Raw genomic sequence first — 15,837 nt, 5'->3', positions numbered from 1 at the left:
TGTGAACCAATTGCCAGTGCCTTCTGCTATTGGTTCAGAAATGGCACATGATCCCAGCCATCCAATAATACCATATGTCTAGGCTTTGATTCATGGGAGGGTGCAGTTCAAGAGCCCTCTCCTTTCCCAAGGGAGACATTTTCTGAAAATGGTGCCAACCCCAAAGATGCTTTAGGAAACTGAAGACAATGATCCCATTATGCTTGCTCTGTCGTCTGAGATCTCAGCCAGTGAGTTTTTGTGTATCTTGGACTGAGCTGGCTTTCTCGCTGCAACGTGCAGAAGACCCAAAGCTGGTCAGCTTTGCTCCAGCATTCATGTAGGGCTGCAATCATAGAGATCTCCCTAATCTGCATGCTGCTTCACAGAGTTCACCTCCCATCACTAATGGGCTCAACACCTGGAACATGTGCCTTCAATACGTGTTGTGTTGAAATGAGAGAATAAAAATAAATTATAAGACAATTTTCAATGAATAATCTTTTCTCTTTTACTGAGCCTGCTTAAATTAATGTATTGCTCACAAATGTAGTTGCTACTTTTTTGATATGACACAAAGAGCACCTTCAAAGCCACCCAAGAGTTTCTAATGATACAGACAATCACAGCTATCTCATGTTGATAAAGTATCCAAAAGTACCCCACCCCAAAACACCATGACCCCATTCAGGGATATATGCAACTATTTTAGCACGTGGAAATCATTCTTTATGTTCCCCGCATGGCATGGTACATGAAGATTCCGAGTTCTTATAAATCCCAAAGTAATCTTTTTTTCTTTAGGTGAGCCTTACTGCTTCTAGGTATGGACTCAAATTGGCTCAATAACAGGCACACCATATGTTTTTCTGGCATATATTTGTATTTTGTATCAACTATACTACTTTATATGAACAATAATATCCTTCCCTGTATTCATTTCAAGAATCACTTTGAAGTTACATCAAAGTAAGCCCCTCATTCTCTTCTGCCTATGTCTTTTATGAACATAATCCTGTTCTTTGTATTTTTAAATTTATTATTTATTTTTATTTTTCTTTCAGTACTAGGATTAAACCCAGGGCCCCACACAAACTAGGTAAATACTCTACCACAGAGCTATATTCCTGACTATAATCTTGATCTTTTCTAACTCTTCTCATTGTTCACAAACATTATAATTTTAATGGCAAGAATTCCATTTAAATTATAATTAATGTGTAAACAACATAGTGTTTTTTAAATTTAAGTTCTGCATTATCATAGGTTTGCATATTTTTAACACATCAGAGATGAGTTTTTTTAAACTTCTTGATCTAATTAAAGGCAAGTAAAGAAATTATATTAAAGAAACATTTATGTTTATTTCTTCTCATTTATTTGTCACTTCTAGACATTGATTAAAAATGGATAAAGAGAGTAAAAAGGAAAGAAAAGACAATGCTTATTGTATTAGGGTTCTCTAGAGTCACATTTATGGAATGAATCCATCTATATCTACATCTTTATCTATCTATGTATATGTGTATGTATATATACATATATGGCAATGATAATTAATATATATATAATATTATTGGAATTACAGTACAACAATGGTTAATTGTGAATAAATAGTTCAAGAATCTAGTAGCTGCTCAGTCCCACGAGGCTGGTGTTCAGCTGAAATGGCTGAGGACAAGCAGGCAAAGAACAAACTAACCCTTCCCTCTTCCATTGTCCATATACAGGCTTCTGCAGGAAGGTGTGGCCGAGATTAAAGATATGATTTCCAGCCTCAGGGTCTAGTTTAAAAGCACATGTCAGCCATCCTCAAGATTCAGATCAAAGGTATGTTGTCTTCCTGCCTCAAGATCCGGATTGCAACTTTGTCCTCCATTTCTGGATTATAGTTTAATCCAGTTATAGTCAAACTGACAGTTAAGAATAATTATCACACTTATTATATATAAGTCCTTAGTTAAAAGATTAATTTGCAACAGTAAACTATAGCATCTTTAAGGGAATTAGCCATGTCTATGTTGTCTTAACATAGGAAATGCAACCTAGGATATTTTTCATTTGAGAAAAGCTTAATCAGTATTTGTTGATAAGGAAAAGGGGAATAAAGAAGTGACAATTTGGACAATTCTATGCTTTGTTTATTAAGCAGGATGCATTGAGAACTCACTTGGCACATAACACTGTACTATTGACTTTAGGAGATGAATGGATGACCTGCAATGAGCTTGAGATGAGCAAGTGTCCCTTTACAAGAATATCTGAAATGCCATTCTGAGAACAATTCATTCCTCGGGAGACACAAGTAAAATATGAATGGGACATAAGGGCTGCTGAAAGCAGAAGAAATGGTCGTCCCCAGGGAAGATCACACCAGCTGCTTATCCAATAACTAATGGCTAGCCCTGAAAAATATACACACAAGTAATATTTACAGACTAAGCAGGTTGTAGTTACCTATTTAGAAATATGTATGTGCATGTAACAACTATTAGTAAGAAAAAGAATCTGAAAGAAAGCAAAGAGGGATATATGGGAAAGTTTGAAGGGAAGAAAGGGAAGGGGAAATAATGTAATTAAATGATAACCTCAACATAAAAGAAATAATTAAAATATATGAGTGGGAACTCTCTGAGAAAAGACTGGTTACTGTGAAGCTAGCATGTATTCATCAGGGAATCTCCAGTCTACAAGGACTTCTAAGGACTCCAGGCCAGTGTGGCTGAATAGGTAAGAAGATAACAGTCCTTTCCCCTAAACTATAACATAGAGACTCCCCTTTGATTTGGAACTGCAGCTACTGGCTGCTCTGAGTTTTATTTTAGCCCATGCCTTCGCTCTAAGGAACCTCCCAGTTTCTGTTTGTGTATGACAAACCCAGTTGTCAGTACTGTTGTTTTCATCAGTAGGCAATTGTGCTGAGTTTGGTGGTATTTAAAATGAGAGAAAGTGCTACAGACTGCCTCCCTGCTTCCCTGGCAAGAGTGGTCTGGCCATTAGTGGCCTGTGTGGTTTAGAGGTTGGAATAAAGGTCTGTGGGATCTACAGGAGATGTGGGCAGAGGGCAAGTGAAGGCTGTCACAGCTGATGTTCTGTTGCAGAGATTGAGTGTGGAGGAGAAGAGGGAGCAATGAAGGTCTTCCTTAGCTCATCCTTTTCCCTGGCCTGCTCAGCTAGGGTGTTCCCAGAGAAAACCTGCTGGTGTTGATATTGGGATGAGTTGGGGAATGAATGTTGGAGAAGATATTTGGATCCTTTGGGGATGGAGTCAGAGAGGAAAGGGAGACTCAGCAGATGTTCTACTACAGAGCTGGAGATGAGGCTGGGGGATTGGGACTGGAGGGAGCAGAAGGAGAGGTGAGGACCAGCAGGTAGCCTATCAGCAATCCAAAGGAAGTAATTTCTTAGCATTGGATGTAAAAGCTAGAACTACACCTTGCCCTTCCAATGTTTTATTGATTTAGTGTAGTTTCCTAGATGCCTTGGGAGTTAACCGGACTGGGGCCCAAAGCAGTAAATAAAGGATAGGCACAGGCACAAGTAGAGTAAATCTGGGATCCTGTGGGCTGTGCTCACCCTGCTGGCAGAGCACCAAGTACTGCTATAATCAGGAGCCTTGGCAAGTTCTTTTTATGTCTTTCACAGGAAGGGGAGTTAGCTAATCTCAGTGGAACCACTCTAGGTGCCTCACAGCCACCCCAGAGAAACTAGGTTTTACACACTGGTCAATCATTAGTAAGCTCCCATGCTTAGGCTTCTTATTAACTAATTCTTACATCTTAAATTAATGCATAAGTCTTGTCTGTGTTATCCACATGGCTTGGTACTTTTTATCAGTGAGGCATTCTCATCTTGCTTCCTCTGCATCTGGGTGACAACTGCAGACTGAGCCTTTCCTCTTGCTAGAATTCTCCTGTTCTGGTTGCCATGCCTGGCAACTTACTGCCTGATCAACAAGCATTTTATTAAACTAATACAAATGACAAATGTTTACAAGGTATAAGTACTGTCCCACAGTACTTTCTTTTTATTTTCTTTTTAAAATAATAACTCTGAATCTAATTTCCTTTGTTTAGCTTTTTTCCCTGACCATTATCCATAGCAACTTGAAACCAATGCTCTAAACAAAGCCAAGCATCCATAATCCATTTTGGGTGCAATGTGGGCATAGTTTTCTAGGCTACTTCTTGCTGATTGGAGGCACTGATAATCTTATGGAAACCTAGAGAAAATTTAGGATCATGGTCAAGTCCTGATTGAAATATTTTGTGTGGCTGGATCATCTCAGTCAGCAGTTTTCAGGCTGTTCTAGATGTAGAACTCAGAGGAAACTGCAACAGAGGTGCTCTGAAATGTTGAGTCATCTGGGCTCTTATTGGAGATTTTTCAGGGGGTCTTCCTTGATCACACCTGATTTTTCTTAATGAGAGGCTGAATCTACTATGAAAACAAAAACAAAACCTCTTCTCCAAAGTAACATATCTTTTGATTTCAATTTTGAAGTCAAGGCAGTAACATACAATATCCAGATTCTCTGTGTATTTTCCATCTTTACATGGCTTTATTTTAAACTTTTTTTTAATTTTTACTTTTTTGGTTTTTTGAGAGAGGGTTTCTCTGTATATCATTGGTTCACTCTGTAGACCAGGCTGTCCTTAAACTCATAGACATCTGCCTGCCTCTGCCTCCCAAGTACTGGGATTAAAGATGTATGCCACCACACCCAATCACTTTCTTTTTTTTTAAGAACTTAATCCCTTTTCTTTTCTCTCCGAAGCCTACATATATTTTTAAACACACTGCAAACCATTTATAGATTTCTTTTCATCTGAATCTATCTTTACTGTATATCTCTCTTTTTCTGACACATGAGTCATTAATTTGCTAAGCAATATGGCTAGGATTAAAGCCGTGACTTTGATGGCTGGATCCACCCCATTCCTTAGCTTTCCGAGAGTCTATCTTCAAGGTGGAAGTACTGACAGGAGCCATGTTTATTGCCACAACTCTATTGAGTTTCAAGGTCCCTGCCACCACCAAGAAGCATGCTGTTAGCTATTCATAAACACTATTTAAGTGTTTGGTGGCGGGGTCTCTTAAAAAGGCTACAAGGTTTTGGCAACTAAAGCTAAAGAGTCAGGAAACCTCTCTTAAACGAGACACACTTGCCTCTAGCAACAGTGCCCACCCAAGAAAACACTGCTCTCAAGAAGCCATGATTAACTCTGTTCTTTTGTGTCTAGAATTACTTCCCAGGCTCTCTCAGGTTTTACGTGAATGTAGTTGTCCTATGTTAGGTACCACTCAATGCTATTCACATACCTCCCTTTGACAATGACTTATGTATTATCTGCATAGACTCACCCTGATAATAAGTATATATGTAAGGAAAATAGTAACAAAATGATAAATAGTAAATTAATAGTTTTAAAAAGATGAAATAAGGTTGAACTATGTGAAACTGACATCTCAACAGGTAAATTTGAATAATGGCAGTTTGCATAGTTGGACCTATTGTGTATTTGTATGAGAGCAGTCATGCCATACAAATAGCATAACTTTAAAATTAGGGAAAGTGGTACACTCCTGTAATCTTAGGACTCAGAAGATGAAGGCATGGTGATCGGGAATACAAGACCATCCTCAACTACATAGCAAGTTTAAGATCAATTTCAGATATAGAAGACATTGTCTCAAAATATAGTGTGGATTTAATAGCATACACAATTAGTATAAAATCAACATAAAGCACAGGTAAGAAGAGAGATCCCCTTTTCTGAAATCTTCTTCTTTGAGAAGGAGTGACGCTACAAACACAAGTTCAGGAATATCAACATAAATATATCAGAAATATCAACATAAATATCAACACATGGCATTTCTGGCCCAGATGAAGCAGAAAAACATTTGTGGAGTTTGAAAAATAAAGAAAGTGGTATCGGAGAAGACTTTGGTGATTTGAAAATGTTGTTACATTGCTAGTCGACCTTTGATGGTATAAGGTAAAGCCCTGGAAGGTTTTCTCTCTATTCAGTCAGCCTACTGATTTTGTTCGAGTATCAGAGGATTCAAAGACCTCTGATGTTCAATTTAGCTATTGAAGCAGGTATACCCAGAGGTACATTATATTATGCTGCTACATATGTATTTAAAGTATGATGAGAACACAGATGAGCAGTCAACTTAATTCAGCTTAAGGACAGAGAACACAGATCGCACGCAAGAGATGAGTTTGTAAGATTGAATGAAAAAGGCAATCAGAGCTGGCCAGATGGGAGGGGGAGAGGCATGCTCTGTGCTGAGGAAATTGCATTGGCAGAGACACTGAAGTGTGGGGGAAACTTGGCACTGTTTGAAAATAGAGTTTCATTGCAGTGAAAGGTAGGAAATGTGCAAAATGCAGTCACAAGATTGGAAACATTGTTTGAATTCAGGACGGACTAGTATGCACACCCGACGGCCTTCAAACTCCTTAGAGAATTCTTACCAAAGGCTGTACTACCATATCAGAAGATGGTGCTAATAACATAGACCTGCAAAAGAAGAGCTACACGGATGAACATACCCCAGCCAGGGATGACAAAGTGTAGAACGTATACAGTGCAGTAGCAATGGAGAGAGCAAACAGACTTGGAAACCTTGAAAGCATTGGTAAACCATGTCTAGCCACTGTGGAGAAAAAGAAAAGTCTGTGATATCTTTAGCTTGATCCACTGACACCAACGTGATGGCATTACCAAAATGAGACATATTGGAGTAAAAGCTCTTGGACAAATTCAGTAAGTCTGCTTTGGGACATGTTGAGTTTCCTACTGGAAAAGTTGGGGTAAAAACCTAAATTTAGGAGTGATTAGTGTTCATAACTGTTGAACAAATGGGTGAAAATGCTCCCCAGTAGAGAGAGCAGATGGTTAGAAAAAGAAGATCCTGCCAAGGCACAAGAACCCTCTGCCGGCAGATGTGAAGGGAAAATGGATATTTAAGTGGAGGAAAACCAAAGTAAGAATTCTTACATCACAAAGCAGGTGATGGGGTTGCACTCAGATGACTGTAGAGATGTAGTGAAAGATATAGGTAGACAGACCACTTAACAGATAGAATGAGGACCTGGGGACTCCAATTGGAAGTAAAATATCAACTTCAGCCTGTTAGTGATGCTACAGCTAACTATGCCTTTGATGCCCTATTTTCTGTGATCTAACATCTCAATTTGTTATATTCCTTTGGAAATCTCTCAAGTATCTACTAGCCTCAGAACATTCCCTAAAAGTTGATCAGTTGGGGGTTGTTTGTGTATTAGCCTCCCTAAAAGCAATTCCTATGAGAATTACTTATTTTTAGATGGAATTTCCGTGAGTGAGTGAGTGAGTGAGTGAGTGAGTGAGTGAGTGAGTGAGTGTCTGTGTGTATTTGTGTGGGTATGTGCACATGCCATTGCGCAAAATATGAAAGTCAGAGAACAACCTCTGTCGTTCACAGGTACATTTGCAAGGCTAGATGACCCAAAAGTTTCTGGGGTTCTTTTATCTCCACCTCCCAAGTTCCCATAGGAGCACAGGGACTAATGTGTGATTAACATAGCTTCTTGGGATCCAAATTCAAGTCCTCTGGCTTATATAGTAAGTCCTTTATCCACTGACCCATCTTCCTAGCCCTTTCAGGAGAATGATACCTATCTATGCATATGTTTATATAAAATATATACATACATGTGTATGTCATCTTTTGATACAAATAAGAGCATATTTTAGAAGCTGTTCAGAGTTTTCCTACTTTACCTATAACATATTATTATGTTATATTTATTATATTTCCCAATTCACCTTATAATATTATTTTTAATTTCTTCCTAATAATCCATAATGTAGATTTTTATAAATTACCTAACTACAAACCAGTTGTTAGGTATTTACTAATTTTCTACTTCTTAATTATTTTAGAATATTTTGTAATATATATTCTTATTTATTTCTTTATATATGCTATATTTCTAAAATATATATATGTGTATATATATAAAACTATGAAAACCAATTACAGGTGGCATAATTTTAATAATTATATTAATTTATTTAAATTTTCAATGAATATTCCAATTTTCCCTCAAAATAAGTTATGCTAATTTATACACTCATTAGCAGTATATGCTAAAACTTATTACTCACATCCTCAAACTCCTTTTCTTAAAAATGTTTAAATAATATTTTATTAGTGCTTTGAGACTTTCATACATGATATTTTGGTCATATTTTCCTCACCACCTCTGTAGATCCTCGAAGAACTACTAATACCTAACAAAAACAAACCATATACTCTTAGGTGTGAACTCTCCCCTGGAGTGTGGTTAAGGGAGCAGAAGCCACACCCATAAAAAGAGCTCATTCTCCCTCTTCTAGTCATGCTCGGTTGTGCAGAGCACCCCAGTGAAGGGAAGGCGCCCATCACCCTTCTCGATGCAGGGATTTTGTTTGACTTGGCTTCTATTTCTGTCACAATTGTTGAGTCATGTATGCAACTGCCCTGTTGTCTGGAAAACCACTTTCTTGTAGTCATCCACCACTCTGGCTCCTCTAATCTCTCTGCTCCTCTTCCAGGAGAACCCCTGAACCATAGAGGAGTAGTGTCATTTAGATGTCCCACTAGGGATGAGTACTTCCGAGTCTCACTGTGTACATTGACCAGTTTGTGGGCCTATATGTTAATCTCCATCTACTGACAGATGAAGCTCCTCTGCTGAGGGAAAATGTGATATTTGTCTTTCTGGGTCTGGGATACTTCACTCACAATAATTATTTCCAACTCCATCCACTTACCTGTGAGTTTTATAATTTCATTTTTATTCACACCTGAGTACCATTCTGTTATGTATATCACTACATTTTCAATATCCACACAATTATCAGTGGGCATCTTGGCTGTTTCCATTCCCTAGATATTGTGAATAGGGCAACAATAAACATGATACACAAGAATCTTGCTGTCAGGACATAGAGTCCTTTGGACATATGCTCAAGCATGGTATAATTGAATCATATGGTAGATCTATTTCTGGCTTTTTGAGAACTCTCCCTCCTGATTACATTGGCTATAGCCATTTACATTTCCACCAGTAGTAAATAAGTTTTCCACTCCACGCACATCTGCACCAATCGCTGTCATCTTTTTTTTTTTTTAATCTTAGCCATTTTGACTGGAGTAAGATGAAATCCCAAAGTATTGTAATTGCATTTACCTGATGGTCAAGGATGGTGAGCATTTAAAATAGTATTTCTCAGTCATTTGTATTTCCTCTTTAAAGAACTCATATTCAGATCATTCAAAAAATTTTTTATTTTATTGGCATTTATCAGTTCTACAAACTAATGAATTTGTTTTGAAGTGTATAACTTGCTTTGAGCCTCATAATCCCTGCTTTCATATCCTGCTTTCCCTCTCCCTGCTCCCTTCCTTCTACTTCCAAGTCTTCTGTCTACTTTGGTGTATTATCTTTCTTGTTTTCTTTCTTTCCATTATTATTATTATTATTGCATATATATATGCATCCTACTGAGTCCATTTAGTGATGTTCATCTGTTTTAAGGCTGACCGTTTGTTACTGGGAAACCATTTAGGGGAGTCGTTCTTGGGAAAGACAGTATCATTATCTCAGCAATTCATTAGTTGCCTGTAGTTCTTTATCAATACCAAGGATGTTTGAAAAAGTGATAATAAATCATTTTATTTTCACCTAACATACCTGTAACATATATAATATATTCTAATGAAGTTACACAATAAGGGGTGATTAAGCTACCCAAAATAGCATACTGTTTGTATAACAATAAATCCCAGTACAAAGCATGAGAAACCTTTGAATTGTTGGTCAGGGGCATCCGAGAAACCCCCCAAGATAATATAGCCTATTTCCATTGCCCTTGCTTACTTCCAAAAATTTGAAGGTATGTGCCTATTGCTGAAGTCACCACACATTTCAGGCAAAGGACTTAGAGAAACTAAGTTGGAACTGACTTTGAAGTGTCCCTGAGGAACAGCACTTACAGTACTAGAAGTACTTGGCAAGCTGCTGAGGAACAAAAATCAATCAATAGTCCTACCAGCTGTGACACCTATGAGATACAATGACCATCACAGAAGATCTCAAAGGTACAATAGTGGCACTTATATCTTAAGAGTAACCAAGAGATGTCTAATTGAACTTGAAGCCTGCTCTATAGGAGGGAATTCATGCCTGGCAGTAGTTCATGACTGGTGAGGCCATAAAACCAGGAACAAATCTACTGCTGCCATTTTCACACTACAGTTTTTAACTAGATTGTTGGTTTCTTTGGTGCTCAGGTTANTAGCTGGTAAATTTTTTCCCATTTTGTAGGCTTCCTCTTCTATGATCTTCTTTGTTTCATAGAAGCATCTTAGTTTCATGAGGTCCTGTTTGTCAATTGTTGGCCTTAATGTCTTTACTCCTGGGGTCCTGTTCTGAAAGTTCTTTTCTATGTCTATTTATTAAAGCATATTATCTACTTTACCCTCTAACAGACTCAGAATACCCAATTTTACATTGAAGCCCTTGAACCATTTGGAGTAGAATTTTCTTTAGGACATAAGGGTAGATGTAGTTTTATTCTTCTATAGACAGCTAGCCATTTTGTCCAGCATCATTTTTTGAAGATGTTATCTTATCTACACTATGTAAATTTTGGTGTCTTTGTCAAAAAAGTGAAATGGCTGTGAAAATATGAGCTATATATGTGTGTTTTCAGTTGTTTTTTTTTTATTGAGCTCTACATTTTTCTCTGCTCTCCTCTCTGCCTCTCCCCTCCCCTTCAACTCTCTCCAAAGGTCCCCATTCTCCCAAATTGTTGTTTTATACATCCCATGTAGATTAAATCTATGCATGTCTCTCTTAGGTTCCTCATTGTTATCTAAGTTCTCTGGAATTGTGATTTATGGGCTGGATTTCTTTGCTTTATGTTTTAAAAACACTTATGAGTGAGTACATGTGATCATTGTCTTTCTGTGTCTAGGTTACCTCACTCAAAATGATGTTTTCTAGCTCCATCATTTGCCTGTGAAATTCAAGATGTAATTATTTTTTGTAGTACTATGTAGTACTCCATTGTGTAAATGTACTAGATTTTCCTTATCCATTCTTTGGTTGAGGGGCATTTAGGTTCTGACTATGACAAACAATGCTGCTATGAACATAGTTGAACAAATGTCCTTGTGGCATGATTGAGCATCCTTTGGATATATACCCAAAAGTTGTATTACTGGGTCTTGAGGAAGGTTGTTCCTAATTTTCTGAGAAATTGCCTCACTGACATCCAAAGGGGCTGTACCAGCTTGCATTCGCACCAGCAATACAGGAGTGTTCCCTTTTCCCCACAACCTCTCCAGCATAAGTCGTCATCAGTGTTTTTGATCTTGGCCATTCTTACAGGTGTAAGATGGAATCTCAGAATTGTTTTGATTTGCATTTCTCTGATGGCTAAGGATGTTGAACATTTTCTTAAGTGTCTTTCAGCCATTTTAGATTTCACTGTTGAGAGTTCTCTGTTTAGGTTTGTACTCCATTTTTTATTGAATTATTTGTTCTTTTGATGACCAATTTCTCCAGTACATACTTCTTTAGATTAAGAAAGTTTTCTTTTATGATTTTGTTAAACATATTTTCTGTGCTTTTGATTTGAATTTCTTCTTCTATGCCTATTATTCTTAGGTTTGGTCTTTTCATTGTGTCCCATATTTCCTGGATATTTTGGGTTAAGCTTTTGTTAGATTTAATGTTTTCTTTGACTGATGAGTCTATTTCCTCTATTGTATCATCAGCACTTGAGATTCTCTACTCCATCTCTTGCATTCTGCTGTTCATGCTTGCATTTCTGGTTCCTGATTGTTTTCTCGTAATTTCTGTTTCTATAATTCCCTTGTCTTATGTTTTCTTTATTGTCTCTATTCCAGTTTTCAAGTCTTGAATAGTTTCTTTCATATGTTTGATTCCTTTTTCTGGTTTTCTTTAAGGGATTTGCTGATGTCTTCCAATTTTTGTCTTTTCCTCCATTTCTTTGAGGGAATTTCTCATTTCTTCTTTAAAAGTTTCATATATTTTCCTGAAGTTGTTCCTCATGATACAGTCAGTAACACGGTTCTAGTTACCCCTTTGGTCACTCCATGTTCCTGGAGGTCACTTAGCACTTCCGGGCTTTGTTCCACTCCCTTGGAGTTTGCAGTCTCAGGCTTGTTCTATCCTTGATTACCCGCTTTGTAAATCCTCATCTGGATCCGCTCCTGCAGATGTCCCTGACTTGGAGTTGGTCCTGCAAATGTCTCTCGCTCCGGTCTACTTCCTGGGAGTTCCCAGGATTGGGTGTGCCCAAACCTGCAGAGGACCTGACTCAGGCTTACTCCCTCAGAGAGGTCCCATACTCATTTTTAGACCTGCAGAGGTTTCTGGTTCCTGTCTATTCCCTTTGATGTCCCAGACCAATGCCTGGACCCACAGAGGTCCTCGCTCAGGCCTATTCCCCTTGAAGTCCCAGACTCATGGCCAGACCTGCAGAGATCTCTGGTTCCTGCCTACTCCTTCGGATGTCCCAGATTCATGCCCAGACCCACAGAGAGGACCTGGCTCAGGTTCCTTGGAGGTCCTAGACTCAACACCTAAACCCACAGGTGTCCTAGCTTAGGTCTACTCCCTTGAAGGTCTCAGATTCACATCTGGACCCTCAGTGGTCTCTGGCTCTGGCTCACTTGCTCAGCGGTAGCTCCCCTGTACCTGTTCTGGTGAAGTTCAATGTCTCAGGTTTGCTCTGGCCCAGGTCCCTGGCTCAGTCCTGATCAGCCAGTGTCCTTGGACTCAGTCTGCTCCTGTGGAGCTTGCTTTCTTAGGCCATGTTTTCAGTTCTTTCCATTGATCAATGGATTTGCTTTTATACCCTACCAAGCTGTCCCAATAACTATGGCTCTGTAGTGGAAGTTTAAGGCAAGGCTAGTGATATATCCTGAGATTTTTCAGTGTTCAGGATTGTTTGGGCTATTTTGACTCTTTCATGTTTACATATGGATTTTAATAATAGCTCTCAATTTCTGTAAAGAATTGTGTTGGAATTTTGATAGGAATTATGTTGATAAAGTAAGAAATTAAAGGAGATACCATAATATGGAAAGATTTCCCATGCTCATGGATTGGCAGGATTAATATTGTGATTGCTATTCTATCTAAAGCAATCTAGAGATTCAACATTTATGCCTCAAAAATATCTCAGAATAAATATCACTAAATGTAGAGATAAGAGTGGTGGGGCTGCGTCCCCGGCACCTGGCCGCCCACATGGCTAGCTTATGCCCGAAATAATTACATAGAAACTGTATTCTTTTAAACACTGCCTGGCCCGTTATCTGTAGCCTCTTATTGGCTAGCTCTTACATATTAATCTAACCCATTTCTAATATTCTGTGTAGCACCACGAGCTGGCTTATCAGGGAGGATCTTAACCTGCATCTGTCTGGAGTGGCAGAACCATGGCGACTTACTGACTCAGCTTCTTTTTCCCAGCTTTCTCTTCTGTTTACTCCACCCACCTAAGTTCTAAACAATAAAATGGGCCAAGGCAGTTTCTTTATTATAATTAACCAATGTCCTTTCTCCATCAGCTAAAACATAAAAATATCTGTACAATGAAAACTTTAATTCACTGAAGAAAGAAACTGAAGAAGACAATACCAAAATACAGAAAGTTTTGGGGCTCAAGTTCGAAAATATATGAGAAAAATGTTTAGTAATCTCCTTGAGTTGTTTATTTATAAGTACTTTACTAGTGTTTCACAGTGCTTGATTGCACAGTGACTGTCATTTAATATTAAGAATGACAATATAGTATATATATGGACAATAATATTCTTGAAATATTACATATTATAATTGATACATTATAAACTATTCTACTGGATATTATTTTAATGTGAGATGGGAAAATGGATCACAGTTAAGACTAATATATAACATTCTAATTAAATGGTAAATGGAAGCATAGCCTTTTACATTTTTATTTCTTTCTGTGGGCTTCCTCTTCCAAACTGGTAATTGCACTTCTTTTCGACGTGTCCACATCTCAGTGACTTATCCTGCTGGTTTCTCTCTGTCACTGGTGTGTCACTGCTGTGAACTGTAGACAACCTCTTCATTCAAGGAGTAAGACTTGCAGTTAGCAGCAGAAAACACACTGATTCTATCTTTCTTGTTCTACACTGTATTTCTGTAAATAAGAAAGGTACCAAAGTTGAATGTGTCCCGACTTCAGAAGCTTATAATTTAAAATTGGAGACCTCTAGAGCTATTTTTGGAGAGATTTCTTTGAACCTGTACGACTCCCTGCTCTTATGAAGGCTAACAGTGGTTCGGAACTACCACAGGGAGATTTTATATGACTGTTCTTACTAGAACCTGTTTTATATAAGAACATACTTAAAAAGCTAATTTCTTTCCTCCGTTTTGCACCACAATCCACAAAGTGTGACTAATAATAGATTTAAATTTGCTAAGTGCATTCACTCCTTTGTGCCATCATAAAAAGAATCTATTACTGTAAAATTGAGGCTTAGTTCCAAATTGCGCCATTATGAAGTTTTCTTGCAGCAATGTTTTGTCTCTAATACACTTCCCTCATTGTAATTCTATTGCAAACCTGATGTCTAGCATCAAGTCTCACAATAATTATTTTAAATTGCTACTAGGAACAGTAGTCCTGGTGGGATATATTACTACCATTCTAACAAGATGAATTTCAATTCACTTGTAACCATATTATAGTAGATTATGAAAGAAAAAAATCTTTGAGTTTTATATCTACAGACACATATGTATCACAAGAAAACAATTCTTATAAGCGTCAAATTACTTTATATTGAACTTCAGCTCAAACTAATTATAAATAACAGGGACAAATTAGGATCTCTAAGTACACTTATAGCATAATTAGTATGCGTGATGAGTGACATCAAATGACTACATACTTAAAAATAATGCTACGACTTCAAGTAATTATAAATGATAGTATATTGATATGATAGATTTTAAAGATTATATAAATCATATTAACACAGGAGAAGGTCACCAGAAAACCTTAAAAATGAAATTGTTATAAAATCTTATTCTCAATTTTAATGTTTTCTAAATCCTTGAGGGGGTCACATAAATGAATAACTGTCAAAAAGTAATTTATTATGCATTTAAACTTTCAAAGATCATCTTCAGTATTATAACCAACACGCTGATTCTGCTGATCTTCTACAGATGGGAATGCAACTAGAGGTCAGCATTAGAAACACTGAAAAACATTTAATCACCTGAAACTTCAGTGCTGGAATTATTTGATTACCGAATTATTGTGCATTCTTTCTGAGGACATCTAAAATACACCTGACCTGAGTATTGTCTACAGACTTACAAATAACTTAAGACTATAATAACTTTAGTTTCACTAAATGTATAAATCTGAATTTGGAGCATGGCAAGAGTATTGTAAAGAAATAGTGGAAGCAAGCTTCCTGGTATAGATGAAGCGGTCATAAATGATTTGAAATTAAAAAAAAACTATTTCACTCCTAATAATTTAAATTGGTTGGTACATATGAAGTAGAAGAAATCCCAAGTAAGAGCTCTGTGTGTGTAGGAATTCTCTTTAAAATCTTTCCATGCAAACATATAGGCATCCTCCTGAATATTAATCTTTATCAGGCGATGAAAGGAGACAGAGACAGAGACCCACATTGGAGCACCGGACTGAAATCTCAAGGTCCAAATCAGGAGCGCCAGGAGAGAGAGCACGAGCAAGGAACTCAGGACCGCGAGGGGTGCACCCA

The 15,837-nt window shown here is 37.6% G+C and overlaps 1 protein-coding gene across 3 annotated transcripts in view; it reads left to right on the top strand.

The window, feature by feature from the left end:
* Kiaa0825 (KIAA0825 ortholog) overlaps positions 1–15,837 on the top strand; it is a 414,990-nt gene that overhangs the window by 293,562 nt on the left and 105,591 nt on the right. The window contains exons 21-22 of one of the 3 annotated variants that reach the window (XM_050122181.1): positions 1,710–1,809; positions 2,181–2,309. The exons of 1 other annotated variant lie outside the window; for it this stretch is intronic. In XM_050122181.1, the coding sequence (XP_049978138.1) occupies positions 1,710–1,767 (58 nt within the window). In that variant the 3' untranslated portion in view covers positions 1,768–1,809; positions 2,181–2,309. Of the gene's footprint in view, positions 1–1,709; positions 1,810–2,180; positions 2,310–15,837 lie in introns of those variants that run through there. One more of the 3 variants, XM_050122180.1, reaches the window with a different exon arrangement.

The sequence above is a fragment of the Alexandromys fortis genome, unplaced genomic scaffold, assembly GCF_014885135.2.
Source record: "Alexandromys fortis isolate MF-2015 unplaced genomic scaffold, M_Fortis_MF-2015_v1.1 scaffold_163, whole genome shotgun sequence".
Taxonomy (NCBI): Eukaryota; Metazoa; Chordata; class Mammalia; order Rodentia; family Cricetidae; genus Alexandromys; species Alexandromys fortis.
This window is presented reverse-complemented; position numbering and strand designations above follow the sequence as displayed.